This window comes from Rana temporaria, chromosome 3 (assembly GCF_905171775.1).
Source record: "Rana temporaria chromosome 3, aRanTem1.1, whole genome shotgun sequence".
Lineage (NCBI taxonomy): Eukaryota > Metazoa > Chordata > Amphibia > Anura > Ranidae > Rana > Rana temporaria.
This window is the reverse complement of record NC_053491.1, coordinates 81289784-81304136: the sequence shown is the minus strand read 5'-3', so window position 1 is coordinate 81304136 and position 14353 is coordinate 81289784. Positions and strand designations below refer to the sequence as shown.

The 14353-nt window shown below is 42.9% G+C and overlaps 2 protein-coding genes across 3 annotated transcripts in view; one reads left to right on the top strand and one right to left on the bottom strand.

The window, feature by feature from the left end:
- FAN1 (FANCD2 and FANCI associated nuclease 1) overlaps window positions 1-132 on the bottom strand; it is a 46662-nt gene extending 46530 nt beyond the window's left edge. The window contains exon 1 of one of the 2 annotated variants that reach the window (XM_040342815.1): window positions 23-132. The gene's annotated coding sequence lies outside the window, so the exon portion shown is untranslated. The remainder of the gene's footprint in view (window positions 1-22) is intronic. The other variant, XM_040342816.1, reaches the window with a different exon arrangement.
- Window positions 133-326: 194 nt separating this feature from the next.
- MPHOSPH10 (M-phase phosphoprotein 10) overlaps window positions 327-14353 on the top strand; it is a 29329-nt gene continuing 15302 nt past the window's right edge. The window contains exons 1-4 of the mRNA XM_040342817.1: window positions 327-472; window positions 4157-4850; window positions 11248-11411; window positions 12512-12716. Coding sequence (XP_040198751.1) covers window positions 390-472; window positions 4157-4850; window positions 11248-11411; window positions 12512-12716 — 1146 coding nt within the window. The 5' untranslated portion in view covers window positions 327-389. The remainder of the gene's footprint in view (window positions 473-4156; window positions 4851-11247; window positions 11412-12511; window positions 12717-14353) is intronic.

Here is a 14353-nt window from a genome sequence, read left to right as displayed (position 1 = left end):
TCACAGGCCATGTGTGATATACCTTCCTTCCTCAGAGCAATTCAGCAGCCGGAGACACCAAACTGCACCCGGATCACAGTCCATACTACACCCGCTCATTCTCCATGGCCGCCGCCATCTTGGCTTCAAACTTTAAACACAACTTTATTAATACGAACAAACGCAAACCTGGATTAAAAAAATTGACTTTTTCTTTTTTTTTAACAATCGAGGTTGACCGAGTTATGGCGAGGAATGCAAAATGTGAAGAACAGAAAGCGGAAACAATCACCGCTACGCGGAACCCTATTGTCGGGATTGGAGTTTCCGGCCGGAGGAGTTTGGAAGGGACACTTCCGGTGTAGCGCTGCACATGTCACATCTCTGAGCCACCTGGGTGATCGGGAAGGATGGCGGAGGTGTCGCGGCAGAGGCTGTGGCGGAGTACGGGGGTGCTGGAGACTGTCAGCGCTCACCCCGAGCAGCTCCTCAGGTATGGCCGGTCCTCCTGGCTCCCTATGGAGTACGATGCACAGAGCAATCACATAATAATTGTGTACTTTACAGCTTGGGGATCTATTGATTGCATCTGCTCAGGTCTACCATACATAATACAATCAATTCTAGATTTACCCAATTGGTATAATATGAGGGTCTATCCAATCAGCAGCTGATAATAGATCTAAGGCCTCATGCACATGAGATGTATTCACATTTAGGGCCAATCAGACTCGTCCTCTGATCTGAGCTGCTGCCTGCGATCCTTGGTTCAAATGAGATGTGGTGCAAATTCCTCACTGCATCAAAATCGCAACCCGTCCATGTAAACTGATTTTAGCGTGTATTTTAGTTAACGCCCCAAAATTTGTTTACAAAACGAGTGCGATTTGCAGAATCGGGTCACATGGGTGTGATCACCTATTCGATTTTGGTGTGGACAAATAAAGGGTCCTGCACAAGTTTGGTGCACTTTGGGCCATACAAACCCATGGCTGGAATCGCACACCAGAGACTCTGCAGGGTGCTGCGAATTACACGCGGTGTCCCGCATCATATCAGTGTGAACCTGAGCACAATCCACCTCCGAGCTGCATGCAGGCAGCCCATAGAAGTAGATGCAGCACAGACACAACCGCACGTCAAAGTGTCACGCTGATGCGACTGTACTAATCTAGCTGCACAGTGTCTGAGTTCAATGGCACCTAACCGCAGTGTGGTTTTGCCACAATAAATCGCATAGCAATGCACAAAGCTTGTTGCCACAAAATGAAGCTCTAACAACCTTTGCTGTGATCAAGGGGTTAACTGTGTTCCCTCAGTGTGTTCTAACTGTGGGGGAATGGGGCTGACTGGGGGAGGAGACCGATCGGTGTTCCTACTTAGTAAGAACAAATCTGTCTCCTCTCCCCTGAGAGAACCGGGATTTGTGTGTTTACACACACACACAAATCCCTGTTATGTTACGAGCGATCGCGGGTGCCCGCCAGGTACGTGTATCTGCTCCGGGGACACGCAGCGGGTGGGTGCGCATGCTTTGATGTCTTAAATTGAGCGACATATAGCTACTGCGATTTGCACAGCCGTGCCAACCTGCTGCAGCATAACTGGCGGCTGGTTGGCTGGCGGTTAAAGTGTTTTTTTTTTTTTTTTAAACAACAAATATGTTATACTTGCCTGCTCTATGCAATGGTTTGGCACAGAGCAGCACCGATTCTCCTCTTCTGGGGTCCCCCAGTGATTCTTCTGGCTTCTCCTGCCTTCAGAGTACCCCTATAGCAAGGTAAAGAACCACTCACTTGCTGCCCAGGACTACATGTCCCATGAGGCATTGCTCCTCACACATTCACAAGTTCTCAGGCACTTATTGACATGTATGGATGGTGTACTGAGCTGTATGTGTGCTGCACTGTATTTCCTGATATGTAACCAAACAATGCATTCTGTATGCAGGCCAACTAATCAGCTGGCAGATTAATCGATTAGGAAAATGGTTGACAACTATTTTAATAATCGATTAGTTGTTTCGGCCCTAGTATATAGAGAATATTTGGGGACGTGGCAGGGTTGTACTACTAGGGGTAACTAGTGTCCATTGTGCCACCAATGGCCTCTTGTTTGATAATTTAAAGGGGTTGTAAAGGTTTGTGTTTTATTTTCTAAATAGGTTCCTTTAAGCTAGTGCATTGTTGGTTCACTTACCTTTTCCTTCGATTTCCCTTCTAAATGTTTTTTTTTCTTTGTCGGAATTTCTCACTTCCTGTTTCACCTCAGTAAACTTGCTGCCATCACCCGAGCGGTGGTTAGTCAGCCAGAACAGCTTACTGAGGAGGAACAGGAAGTGACAAAGTCAGACAAAGAAAACATTTAGAAGGAAAAATCGAAGTAAAAGGTAAGTGAACCAACAATGCACTCGCTTAACCACTTAAGCCCCGGACCATTTTGTTGCTAAATGCCCAGGCCAGGTTTTGCGATTCGGCACTGCGTCGCTTTAACAGACAATTGCGCAGTCGTGCAACGTGGCTCCCAAACAAAATTGGCGTCCTTTTTTCCCCACAAATAGAGCTTTCTTTTGGTGGTATTTGATCACCTCTGTGGTTTTTATTTTTTGCGCTATAAACAAAAATAGAGCGACAATTTTGAAAAAAAATCAATATTTTTTACTTTTTGCTATAATAAATATCCCCCAAAAATATATAATATTTTTTTTTTAGGCCGATACGGATTCTTCTACCTATTTTTGGTAAAAAAAAAGTCACAATAAGCGTTTATCGATTGGTTTGCGCAAAATTTATAGCGTTTACAAAATAGGGGATAGTTTTATTGCATTTTTATACTTTTTTTTTTTTTTTTACCACTAATGGCGGCGATCAGCAATTTTTTTCGTGACTGCGACATTATGGCGGACACTTCGGACAATTTTGACACATTTTTGGGACCATTGTCATTTTCACAGCAAAAAATGCATTTAAATTGCATTGTTTATTGTGAAAATGACAGTTGCAGTTTGGGAGTTAAACACAGGGGGCGCTGTAGGATTTAGTGTTCACTTAGTGTGTGTTTACAACTGTAGGGGGGTGTGGCTGTAGGACTGACGTCATTGATCGAGTCTCCCTTATATAAGGGATCACTTGATCGATACGCCACAGTGAAGCACGGGGAAGCCGTGTTTACATACCGCTCTCCCCGTTCTTCAGCTCCGGGGAGCGATCGCGACTAAACGAATAGCCGCGCCCTCGTCCCGGATCGTTCCCCGCGTGTATCCGACCGCCGCATGTAGCGGGGGGGGGGTCCCGATCGGACCGCGGAAAGGCAGGGATGTACATGTACGCCAATGTGCCTGTACGTGCCATTCTGTGGACGTACATATACATGCGGCTGTCGGCAAGTGGTTAAGCTAGTGCATTGTTAGGTTCACTTACCTTTTCCTTCGATTTCCCTTCTAAATGTTTTTTTTCTTTGTCGGAATTTCTCACTTCCTGTTTCTCCTCAGTAAACTTGCTGCCATCATCCGAGCGGTGGTTAGTCAGCCAGAACAGCTTACTGAGGAGGAATAGTAAGTGAGAAAGTCAGACAAAGAAAACATTTAGAAGGAAAAATTAAGAAAAAGTTAAGTGAACCAACAATGCACTCGCTTAAAGGAACCTATTTTGAAAATAAAAAACAAACCTTTACAACCCCTTTAATTTATCTAGTATAACAATTCTTCCAGTTTCAGCCAAAACCACCAGCCCAGGATGCAGATGTGAGTTTTTCTGGCATCACATACTAGGGCCAATTGAGACCAGAGCCAGTTAAACTACCAGCATGTCTTTGGAGTGTGGGAGGAAATCCATACAGGAACAGGGAGAACATGCAAACTCCATGCAGGAACAGGGAGGACATGTGAACTCCATGCAGGTAGTGCCGTGGTTGGAATTTGAATAGACTATCGTAGTGCTGCCAGGCAGAAGTTCTAACCACTATACCCCTGTACTGCCCATATATTCATACCATGTACAGAGTGCGTTGGCCCGTAACGACCAGAATTTGTTGCCATGACATTTTATTGCTGTTTTCAGCCACTGTTGCCCTCTTGAATGTGTTTTGAATTGCAATGTTTGAACATTTTAAAATTGACACAAGTATCTCCATCTCAACCTGCTTCTTTTTTATTTTCTTTCTTTTCTTCCTATTTTAGTGTTCAAGAGGAACTGGCTTCTGAGTTGTCCAGCTTAACAAAGGCTCTCTTTGACTTCCATAAGTCGGAGGCTGTTCTTGGTGTAGGAAGTCCTCTTAATGAACTCATTACTGAGAATTTTGATGAGGAGCAAATCTGGCAGCAGATTGAACTTCAGAACAATGCTGTTCTTGGCCACTTCAAGAAGACAATCGTTAAGACTGTGAAGGACAAGGACTTGTATATTCTGCAGGTATCTGAAGAGGAGGAGGAAGAAGAATCTGAAAATGCTAATGAGGAAGAAGACCAAGAAAGAGAATCTGAAGAAGAACCTGAACCCATCTCTGACCATAGTGACATTAAAGGAAAAAATCGTAGAGTAACCGATAGTAAAAATTCCAAAAAATCATCAGCGGTGGAAAGATTCAGCGACGATGATTCAGATATGGACTTTGACATTGATAAATTGGAACAAAAGAACAAGAATAAAATCGCTAAGAAACCTCTGAAACAGCCAGTTGAAAAGTCCATTGTGGATGACCAGTTCTTCAAGCTGTCAGAAATGGAGGCTTTTTTGGAGGCAGCCGAGAAGGAAGATGATAGAGACAATGAGGAGGATGATGAAGAGGAAGTGGATTATTTTGAAGATCAGGACTCCGATTTGGATGATGATGATGAAGATGAAGAAGAGTTTCAAATTGGAAAAACAAAACTGGTAAAATGTGTTCATTGCTTTCTAAACAGGGATAGTGGGATAGCTAAATACGTATTTGCTGATAGGCCATTGGTGTTCTGTACCAGGTCTTTATAATGTTGGCATGAGATTGTTATGTTGTAGGATGAAGATGAAGCAATAACAGTTTTTTTTTTTTTTAATCACCTTTTATGTATAATGTCTACAAAGGACAGCTAAAAATGATTTAAAGTGGAGTTTTTTATTATGCGAGTTTCCTTTTTGGAGATCACACCCCTGGAGGGTATTCATTGTTCCTTTTGTTGCTATAAATTTGCATGCATTTTTGATTATTCTATTTGTGCTGCTTTTATATTATTTGGCGAGGTTACATTGCTTTGTGTTCACCGATTTTTGTTTTTCCCCATGATTTGCTTACTTTGAAAACCTCCTTTAATGTTGTGAGTGGCCATCTTTCTACAACTTCTCGGATTCCCTGCATGCTTTGCAGCTTTTTCTCTGCTGTTTATTTTCAAGGACTACATGTCCCATGGTACCTTGCCTGCAGGCAGGGATTCCTGTACTGACTCCACCTCCTGAAACTCCTCTCAGCTCCTCTGTAGTTCAGAAAGCAGGCTCTGTGAAATGTGTGATACAGCAGTGCCTACTCACAGGGCATAGCAAATATGTGTCACAGAATTCAAGGAAGTAAACGCGTGGGGATCTTCCAAGTGTACAAACTTCAAGATCATTTAGAGTAATAGGTGTAGGCTAGAATTTTTTTTAATATGATGTGGAAATGATAGGATGGTTTTACATTTTGACCATTGAAGGTAATCTCTCCATGTGCAATTACATGGGAACAGGCGAAGGCCCTAAAAGCCTGAGCCCTGGTTCACATTGATGCTACTTTGAAATTGCGCTACTTCACTTGAAGTAGCGCGATTTCAAAGTAGCAAGGTCAGCACAATTTTTTTTAGGTGCTACTTTATAGCCATCTGTGCATGAAGCCACACATTTGTCTATTGAAGTCATATCTGAAATCGTCAAAAGTAGTACAGAAACTACTTTTGCAAATCGGTGCAGTGCCGCAAAATCTGTGTCGCACTGATTGGAACAGTGCCATTGCCTCCAATAGGCTGCGATTTGATCTCTCAAATCGCTCCAATGTGAACCTAGGCTAGTGAAGTAGTGCAATTTAAAAGTAGCATCAATGTGAACCAGGGCTATTTGTACAGGTCTCCTTGTAACCACCTGGCTGTACCTGCCCCACAAGCTTCAGCTTGTATTAACCCTCTTGCACACGATCGGACAAATCCGTGGCTTATTGTCCGCGGACAGACGGCAGAACATTTTCAGCCAACATTAACAAAACATTGTTTTTCAGCTCCTTTAGTGCCACCCTTTGGGCAACTTCTGCTATTGTTGTCTGATCTTTAGCATTGGTTCGGAGCATGCGTGTTTGTACTTTGGATTTTGGACTAAATCGGATAAGCCGATGGATGACATTTGTTGGACAATTTGAGAGCATCACCATCCAACATTTGTTGAAATTTCGATAACAATTGTCCGATGGAGCATACAGACGGTCGGATTATCTGACAAAACACGTCCGTCGGACAGTTGTCATAATATCCGATCGTGTGTATGGGCCTTTAGAGCAGCATAAACAACAAGCTTTTTACAAAACGTTTTCATAACTTTTGGCAAGCTTTGCTGAAGCATTTAAAGTACCATTCAGCTCAAGTTGATAAATACTGAGCACAGATTCTAATGGAAGTACGGATTACCACTTTAAACAAGCTGTTAGCAGGCTTCAGCACTACTTGTTGAAAGCCTGCTAGCAGCTTGTTTAAAGTGGTAATCAGTACTTCCATTAGGATCTGTGTATATAATTTTGGAAAGAGCTTTAAAGGCTTGGAGAAAGCTGATCGAAGCTTGCTGAAAGTTTCCTTGTAAAGTTTGTTGTTCACACTGCTCCAATACAAGCTGAAGCCTGTGTGAAACAAGCCAAACATGCTCATCTGGGCGGCGTATGGTCCTATTCAGCCGTGTGTATGAGCCTTTACAGTGACTATTGCAGAGATAAACCATAATAAAACATTGAAAAAGTATATATAACGTGTTTAAACCAATAAACCAAAAATTATATATAAAACAGCGCTCAAGTGTGTGTGATCCACACTGTGATGAATAATAAATAATAATAATCCAAATATAAATGCAAATGAGTCAAAAGCCCGTGATAAAAGTGTTCATAGAAAAACATAAAGTTCATGGAAGAGCGAAAAGGAAAAACACTTCTTTCTCTCCTTCAAGGTGTAAAATCTTCAAAACATATTCAAAGAAATCTTCCACCACACCCGATGTGAAAAAATAGTGAATCCTCCACCAATAGAAATGGCCACTCACCGGAACTACAGTGATACCTCGGTTCACGAACTTAATTCGTGAACTGACTCTGGTCGCGAACCGAATTGGTCGCGAACCGAGGCACATTTTCCCATAGGGTTCAATGTAAATCCGGTTAATCCGTGCTGACCTTTTTTTGGGGGTTTTTGAAGCACAAAAATTACAATACACATTAGTACAGTATAGTAATGTATAAAGAGAGGACACTAACCTTGCTTGTGATGACTTCTGGCATGGAGGAAGGCAGGTGGGAGGCAGGTGGGAGGCAGTTATTGTTTGGAGGGAGAGTCCCCCTCCATAAGGACATCAGGGGGATCTCCTTCAGGGGTTTCCTCTCTCCTTTGTCTCCTAGCTGCAGGCTCAGTTTTGCTGAAAAATCTGTCCAATGTCACTTGTCTCTTCCTGCGCTGCATAACCCTCCGGAAATGAGAGACCACATTATCATTCATGAGATTTAACACTCTGTTCACGACAGTTATGTTGGGGTGGTGCTTTTCAAAAAAATCATGGCACTCATTCCATTTTTGCATAATGGATTTTATGGCATCACTGCTAACCTCCTCCCTTTCTTCCTCTTCCTCAGTGGAATGCTCCTCAAGAAGTGCCTTCTGCTGCTCACTGTGGAGTTCAGAAAGTTCTTCCGTGGTCAGCTCCTCCCTATGTTCCTCAACAAGCTCTTCCACATCAGCACCATCAACGTCCAGACCCATACTCTTGCCCATGGACACAATTTCCTCCACTACCTCAGCATCAGGCACTTCAATGTCATGTTCACGTTCAGCGACACATTCTGGCCACAGTTTCCTCCAGGCTGAATTTAGGGTTCGGGGAGTGACCTCTTCCCAGGCTTTGTCAATGAGGTTAATGCAGTGGGCAACATTGAAATGTTTCTTCCAGAAGTCTTTCAAAGTCAAGGACGTCTCTTCAGTGACATTAAAACACCTAGTGAAGAGCGCCTTTGTGTACAGCTTCTTGAAGTTGCAGATGACTTGCTGGTCCATAGGCTGCAGAAGTGGTGTTGTGTTGGGGGGGAGGAACTTTACCTTGATGAAGTCATACTCAGCATCCATATCATCCACCAAGGCTGGAGGGTGTGCCGGGGCATTGTCCATCAGAAGAAGGCACCTTTCAGGCAGCTGGTTATCAGAAAGATATTTTCTGACGGTGGGTGCAAACACCTCGTGCAGCCATTCCATAAACAATTGCCTTGTGACCCAAGCTTTGGCATTGGCTCTCCACATGACGGGCAGTCTGGCCTTGTTCACATTTTGTTCCCTAAATGCACGAGGGGTCTGAGAATGGTACACCAGTAGTGGTTTAATTTTCAGATCGGCGCTTGCGTTGGCACACAGCAAAAGGGTCAATCTGTCCTTCATGGGCTTGTGCCCTGGTAGTGCCTTTTCCTCCTGCGTGATATAGGTTCTGTTCGGCATTTTTTTCCAGAAGAGCCCTGTTTCATCACAGTTGAACACTTGTTGAGGGACGTATCCTTCTGTCTTCATGAATTCCGCAAAGTCTAACTTGTAGGCTTCTGCTGCGGCCTTGTCAGAACTGGAAGCCTCACCATGTCTAATCACACTGTGGATGCCACTTCTCCTGCGGAATTTTTCAAACCACCCCCTACTGGCTTTAAATTCGTCACTTGCTGCAGTTGTAGAGGGGCTTCTTTGCAGTAAATCACTGTGCAATTTCCTGGCTTTCTCACAGATCATAGCTTCACTAACGCTATCACCTGCCAGCTGTTTCTCATTCAACCACACAAGCAAAAGTTTTTCCACCTCTTCCAGCACTTGCGTCCTCTGCTTGGTTAACATTGTTACTCCTTTTGCAACATCAGCTCCTTTGATGGCGGCTTTGTTTTTCAGAATAGTCGAGATTGTTGACTTTGCCATCTTGTACTCCGAGGCCAGATCAGTCACACGAATACCACGGTCATGCTTTTCTATAATTTCCTTCTTCAGCTCAATGGTTATTTTCTTCACAACCTTGCTGTCACCTTTACTACTGCTCTGCACTTTCTTTTTGCCCCCATGCTTGCGCTGCACATTCTTGTCACCTGCATTTCCCCTTTGCACATTGTCACTTGCATTTCCACTTTGCACATTGTCACTTGCATTTCCACTTTGCACATTGTCACTTGCATTTCCACTTTGCACATTGTCACTTGCATTTCCACTTTGCACATTGTCACTTGCATTTCCACTTTGCACATTGTCACCTGCATTGCTGTTCTTGTCACCTTCATTGCTGCTCTGCACTTTCGTCTTTCCACTATGCTTCTTGGGAGCCATATTGCGCTGCACATTCTTGTCACCTGCATTTCCCCTTTGCACATTGTCACTTGCATTTCCCCTTTGCACATTGTCACTTGCATTTCCCCTTTGCACATTGTCACTTGCATTTCCCCTTTGCACATTGTCACCTGCATTGCTGTTCTTGTCACCTTCATTGCTGCTCTGCACTTTATTCTTTCCACTATGCTTCTTGGGAGCCATATTGGGTGTCCAGTGAACTGTACAATACAGCAAGAACAGCAAGAACAGTACTGTAGTACAGTACAGTACTGTATGTGCTAAAAAGCACACCAAAAATCAAAAAATACCTTGAAATGTATGCACAGTACTCGCAGTACACTTCTTTCTGTGTGTCTTCTTCTCTCCACGATCTTCCTACAGGAAGTCACGACCATGTGACAGCCTGGAAATAGCATTAAAATGGCCGCGGCTCCTGTTCGTGAACCGAGGCGGAGTTCGTGAACCGGAGCATATTTATATGAACTTTTCTGTTCGTGAACCGAGTTGTTCGTGAACAGAAGCGTTCGTGAACCGAGGTATCACTGTATATGCCTAGCACTCTCGTGTTTTGGCACAGTAGCTTTGTTATAGTTAGTTTACATCAGCAGGCGAGCTTCCGTTCCCAGACAGGTGGACAAGTAAGATCCTCCATAAATGAAGAAAGTGTGACATAGTGTAAAACCGTAAAAGTAATTTAATCACAAACCACAAGCAAAATCTTCAAAAGATGCACTCACACAATGCCAAAATTCAAAAGCGTGATAAATACACAGCAAAGATTCCTCTGTATTGTGCGGCTGAAATGCAACGGTCTCGGCGGACCCAGAAAATAAAACCCAGGCAACTCACACCACTCGATCCCCACACTGTGTTGGAAGTGAAATTGAAGCTGGCGAACAAACACGCAACTGGCCTATCTTCTCACGTTAGCAATTGGTCACTGATCAGATGATAACCAAGCTTCCGACATGTTTCGTCGTAAAATTTTACTTATTCATGGAGCCCTCATATTTTCTGGGTCCGCCGAGACCGTTGCATTTCAGCCGCACAATACAGAGGAATCTTTGCTGTGTATTTATCACGCTTTTGAATTTTGGCATTGTGTGAGTGCATCTTTTGAAGATTTTGCTTGTGGTTTGTGATGAAATTACTTTTACGGTTTTACACTATGTCACACTTTCTTCATTTATGAGGATCTTACTTGTCCACCTGTCTGGGAACGGAAGCTCGCCTGCTGATGTAAACTAACTATAACAAAGCTACTGTGCCAAAACACGAGAGTGCTAGGCATATAGTTCCGGTGAGTGGCCATTTCTATTGGTGGAGGATTCACTATTTTTTCACATCGGGTGTGGTGGAAGATTTCTTTGAATATGTTTTGAAGATTTTACACCTTGAAGGAGAGAAAGAAGTGTTTTTCCTTTTCGCTCTTCCATGAACTTTATGTTTTTCTATGAACACTTTTATCACGGGCTTTTGACTCATTTGCATTTATATTTGGATTATTATTATTTATTATTCATCACAGTGTGGATCACACACACTTGAGCGCTGTTTTATATATAATTTTTGGTTTAAACACGTTATATATACTTTTTCATATTGACACTTTTAGAACAGCAGCTGTGATTTCTACTATTGTTGTTGTCCTGAGCGCAGAGGTGTGAATCAATAGGGCGCCATTGTTTGATCACATTTTTTTCCATAATAAAACATTCTTTGCTTCTTTTTAGCCAGCTAAAAGTGCCAGGGACCTTCAGTATGAAGATTATTTCGACCCAGTAGAGGGGGATGAGAATGGAACGGACGGACACCCTGGTGAAGAAGAAATTGAAAAGTCAGATGAAGAGGAAGAAGAGGGAGAAAATGACAATATGGAGGAGGACATAGAAGAAGCGTAAGATCCCCTTTTTTTTTTTTTTTTGGCCATTTGCACTGTTCTCCTACATTAATGGTCAGACTGCATCATTATCCCGCTAATATACATTTTAAGTTTAAAGCAGAGCAACAGTCCAGCTGTCACAAACTGCAAGCGGTCAGGCTCTTTGTTGCAGAGGAAACATGCAATGTGTCTGCTGCAATAAAATACAGCTACCTGCTCCAGTGCATGCTCAGGAGTGACGCCATTCTGAGCCAGCCAGTGAAGACGGCTGAAGAACGGCACACAGCAGAAGATGCTGGCGCCTGTAAGTGATGGGCTCCGTTGAAGGAAAGATGAGTGAATTTGAGTTAGTGTTAGCCTTGCAATCATCTATACAGAGGCAACAAGACTGGAAGAGGGTGGAACAGGACTGGAAGTCAGTCAGTTGTGCTGCATGAAAATGTGCTGACAACATGTTTTACAGAGACAAAGCATAGTAAGTAGATAGTTGGCCTCATCAGTTTAGGTGCTTTTTTTTTTTTTTTTTTTTTTTTCCGGATATTAACATTTTTTATTTCTTCAATTTTTTCATTAGGAAGATTTTCCTTCATCTTTTTTTTTTTTTTTTTGGGGGGGGGGGACATAAGTGAAAAGACTCCACAAAGAATGTCAAATTCTCTTGTTTGACAGTTTCACTGGAACATGTGCTTCAATTGTAAGATTTCCCTTTTATGTTCCAGTGACAACTCCACATTGTTGATTTTATCTCACTCTAAGTCCCACTGACAACAGTCTCCAGGGACTAAGGCTGGGTTCACACTGATGCAAACTGGGATGAAGGTTTTCCCTGCATCCAATTCACATGACAGGCGAGTGACCGACTCTCAATGGAGCCGGTTCACACAGCTCCGTGGCGCCCACAGGGCGGATTTTACAAGGGTCTTTGGCTCAGCTTCAGGTCCGAATCCAGGCAAAAATTTGGGCCCGATTCGTCCCTGAAATGGAGAACAGAGACGCACTGACCCCTGCTGCAAGCCACATCTGAACAGTGTGAACCCAGTCTAAAAGAGTTAATTTCCCTGTTTATTTGAGGTGTATTTTCTTTTTCTGTGAAGTCTCGGTATAAACTCTTTCAGGAGTGAATTGGATGAGGACGATGAAGAGGAGGATATGATGGAGGAAACAGAAGAAAGTAAAAGAGCAAAGGCGGCCTTCAAGAGGGTGACGTTCGACCTGTCAGATGATAGTGAAGGGGAAGATATTGGTGACATACTTGGTGGCAAGAAGAATCAAGACCAACCTCAGGAACCAAAGTCCTCCTTTGAGAAGAGGGAAGAGAAGGTTGGTGGGAGACTAGTCTTTATTCTTTTCTATAGTTCTGTTAATATACAGTTGATTTATAAAAAATGACACAAAGATAAATTAATTTCAGAACTTTTTCCACCTTTTAATGTAACCTATAAACTGTACAACTCTGTTGAAAAACGAACAGAAATCTTTTAGTGGGGTGGGGGTAAAACTAAAATAATGTGGTTGAAAAAGTGTACACTCCCTCTTATAACTGGGGATGTAGCTGTGTTCAGAATTAAGCAATCGCATTCAATCTCATGTTGTTGAGGTGTCGGTACACACCTGCCATCATTTAAAGGGGTTGTAAAGGTAAATGTTTTTTCACCTTAACCACTTAAAGCGGGGGTTCACCGCATACTGCGCGTCACGAGTTGCCGAAAGAAGCCGGACTGCGAGTTGGCTCTATACGGCGCCTGCGCACCGACGTTCGGCTTCTTTCGGCAACTCGTGACGCTCAGTATGCGACGGTCGGAAGCCTGTCAATCAATTAGGAACGCCCAGTCCCGCAGAAGACATACCCGGAAGCGGCGGTGAAAATACAGTATGTACGGGGATAAAAAAAAAAAAACAGCCGATTGTCATTATGACAACTCGGCTTAATGTAATGTTAAAAAAAAAAATTTTTTGGGTGAACATCTGCTTTAAGACCCAGACCATTATGCAGGTAAAGGACCTTGCCCCTTTTTGCGATTCGGCACTGCGTCGCTTTAACTGACAATTGCGCGGTCATGCGATGTGGCTCCCAAGCGTTCTTTATTTCCCCACAAATAGCTTTCTTTTGGTGGTATTTGATCACCTCTGCGGTTTTTATTTTTTTGCGCTATAAACAAAAATAGAGCGACAATTTTGAAAAAAAAATTCAATATTTTTTACTTTTTGCTATAATAAATATCCCCAAAAAAGATATTAAAAAACATATTTTTTTCCTCAGTTTAGGCCGATACGTATTCTTCTACCTATTTTTGGTAAAGAAAATTGCAATAAGCATTTATCAATTGCTTTGCGCAAAATGTATAGCGTTTATAAAATAGGGGATAGTTTTATGGCATTTTTATAAAATTTTTTTTTTTTTTACTACTAATGGCGGCGATCAGCTTTTTTATTTTATTTATTTATTTATTTATTTTTCGTGACTGCGACATTATGGTGGACACATCGGACAATTTTGACACATTTTTGGGACCATTGTCATTTTCACAGCGAAAAGTGCTATAAAAATGCACCGATTTTCTGTGAAAATGACAATTGCAGTTTAGTAGTTAAGTGTGACATCAGTGATCGTCTTCCCTATATCAGGGAATAGATGATCACTGACACTGCCACAATGAAGAACGGGGAAGGTGTGTTTACACCTCTCCCCGTTCTTCAGCTCCTGTGACCAAACACGGGACACTGGCGGCGTTCGGGTCCGCTGGCCCCGCGTGCATGGTTACGGTGCTTCGGACCGGCTTGCGACCCCACGGCTGGGCTCTTAAAGAGGACGTACAGGTACGTGCTTGTGCCTGTGCCATTCTGCCGACGTATATCGGCGTGAAGGGGTCCTTAAGTGGTTAATGTATCCTATGCATTAAGGTGAAAAAACACCTGACAATAACGACCCCAGCCCCCGTTTTACTTACCTGACCCTT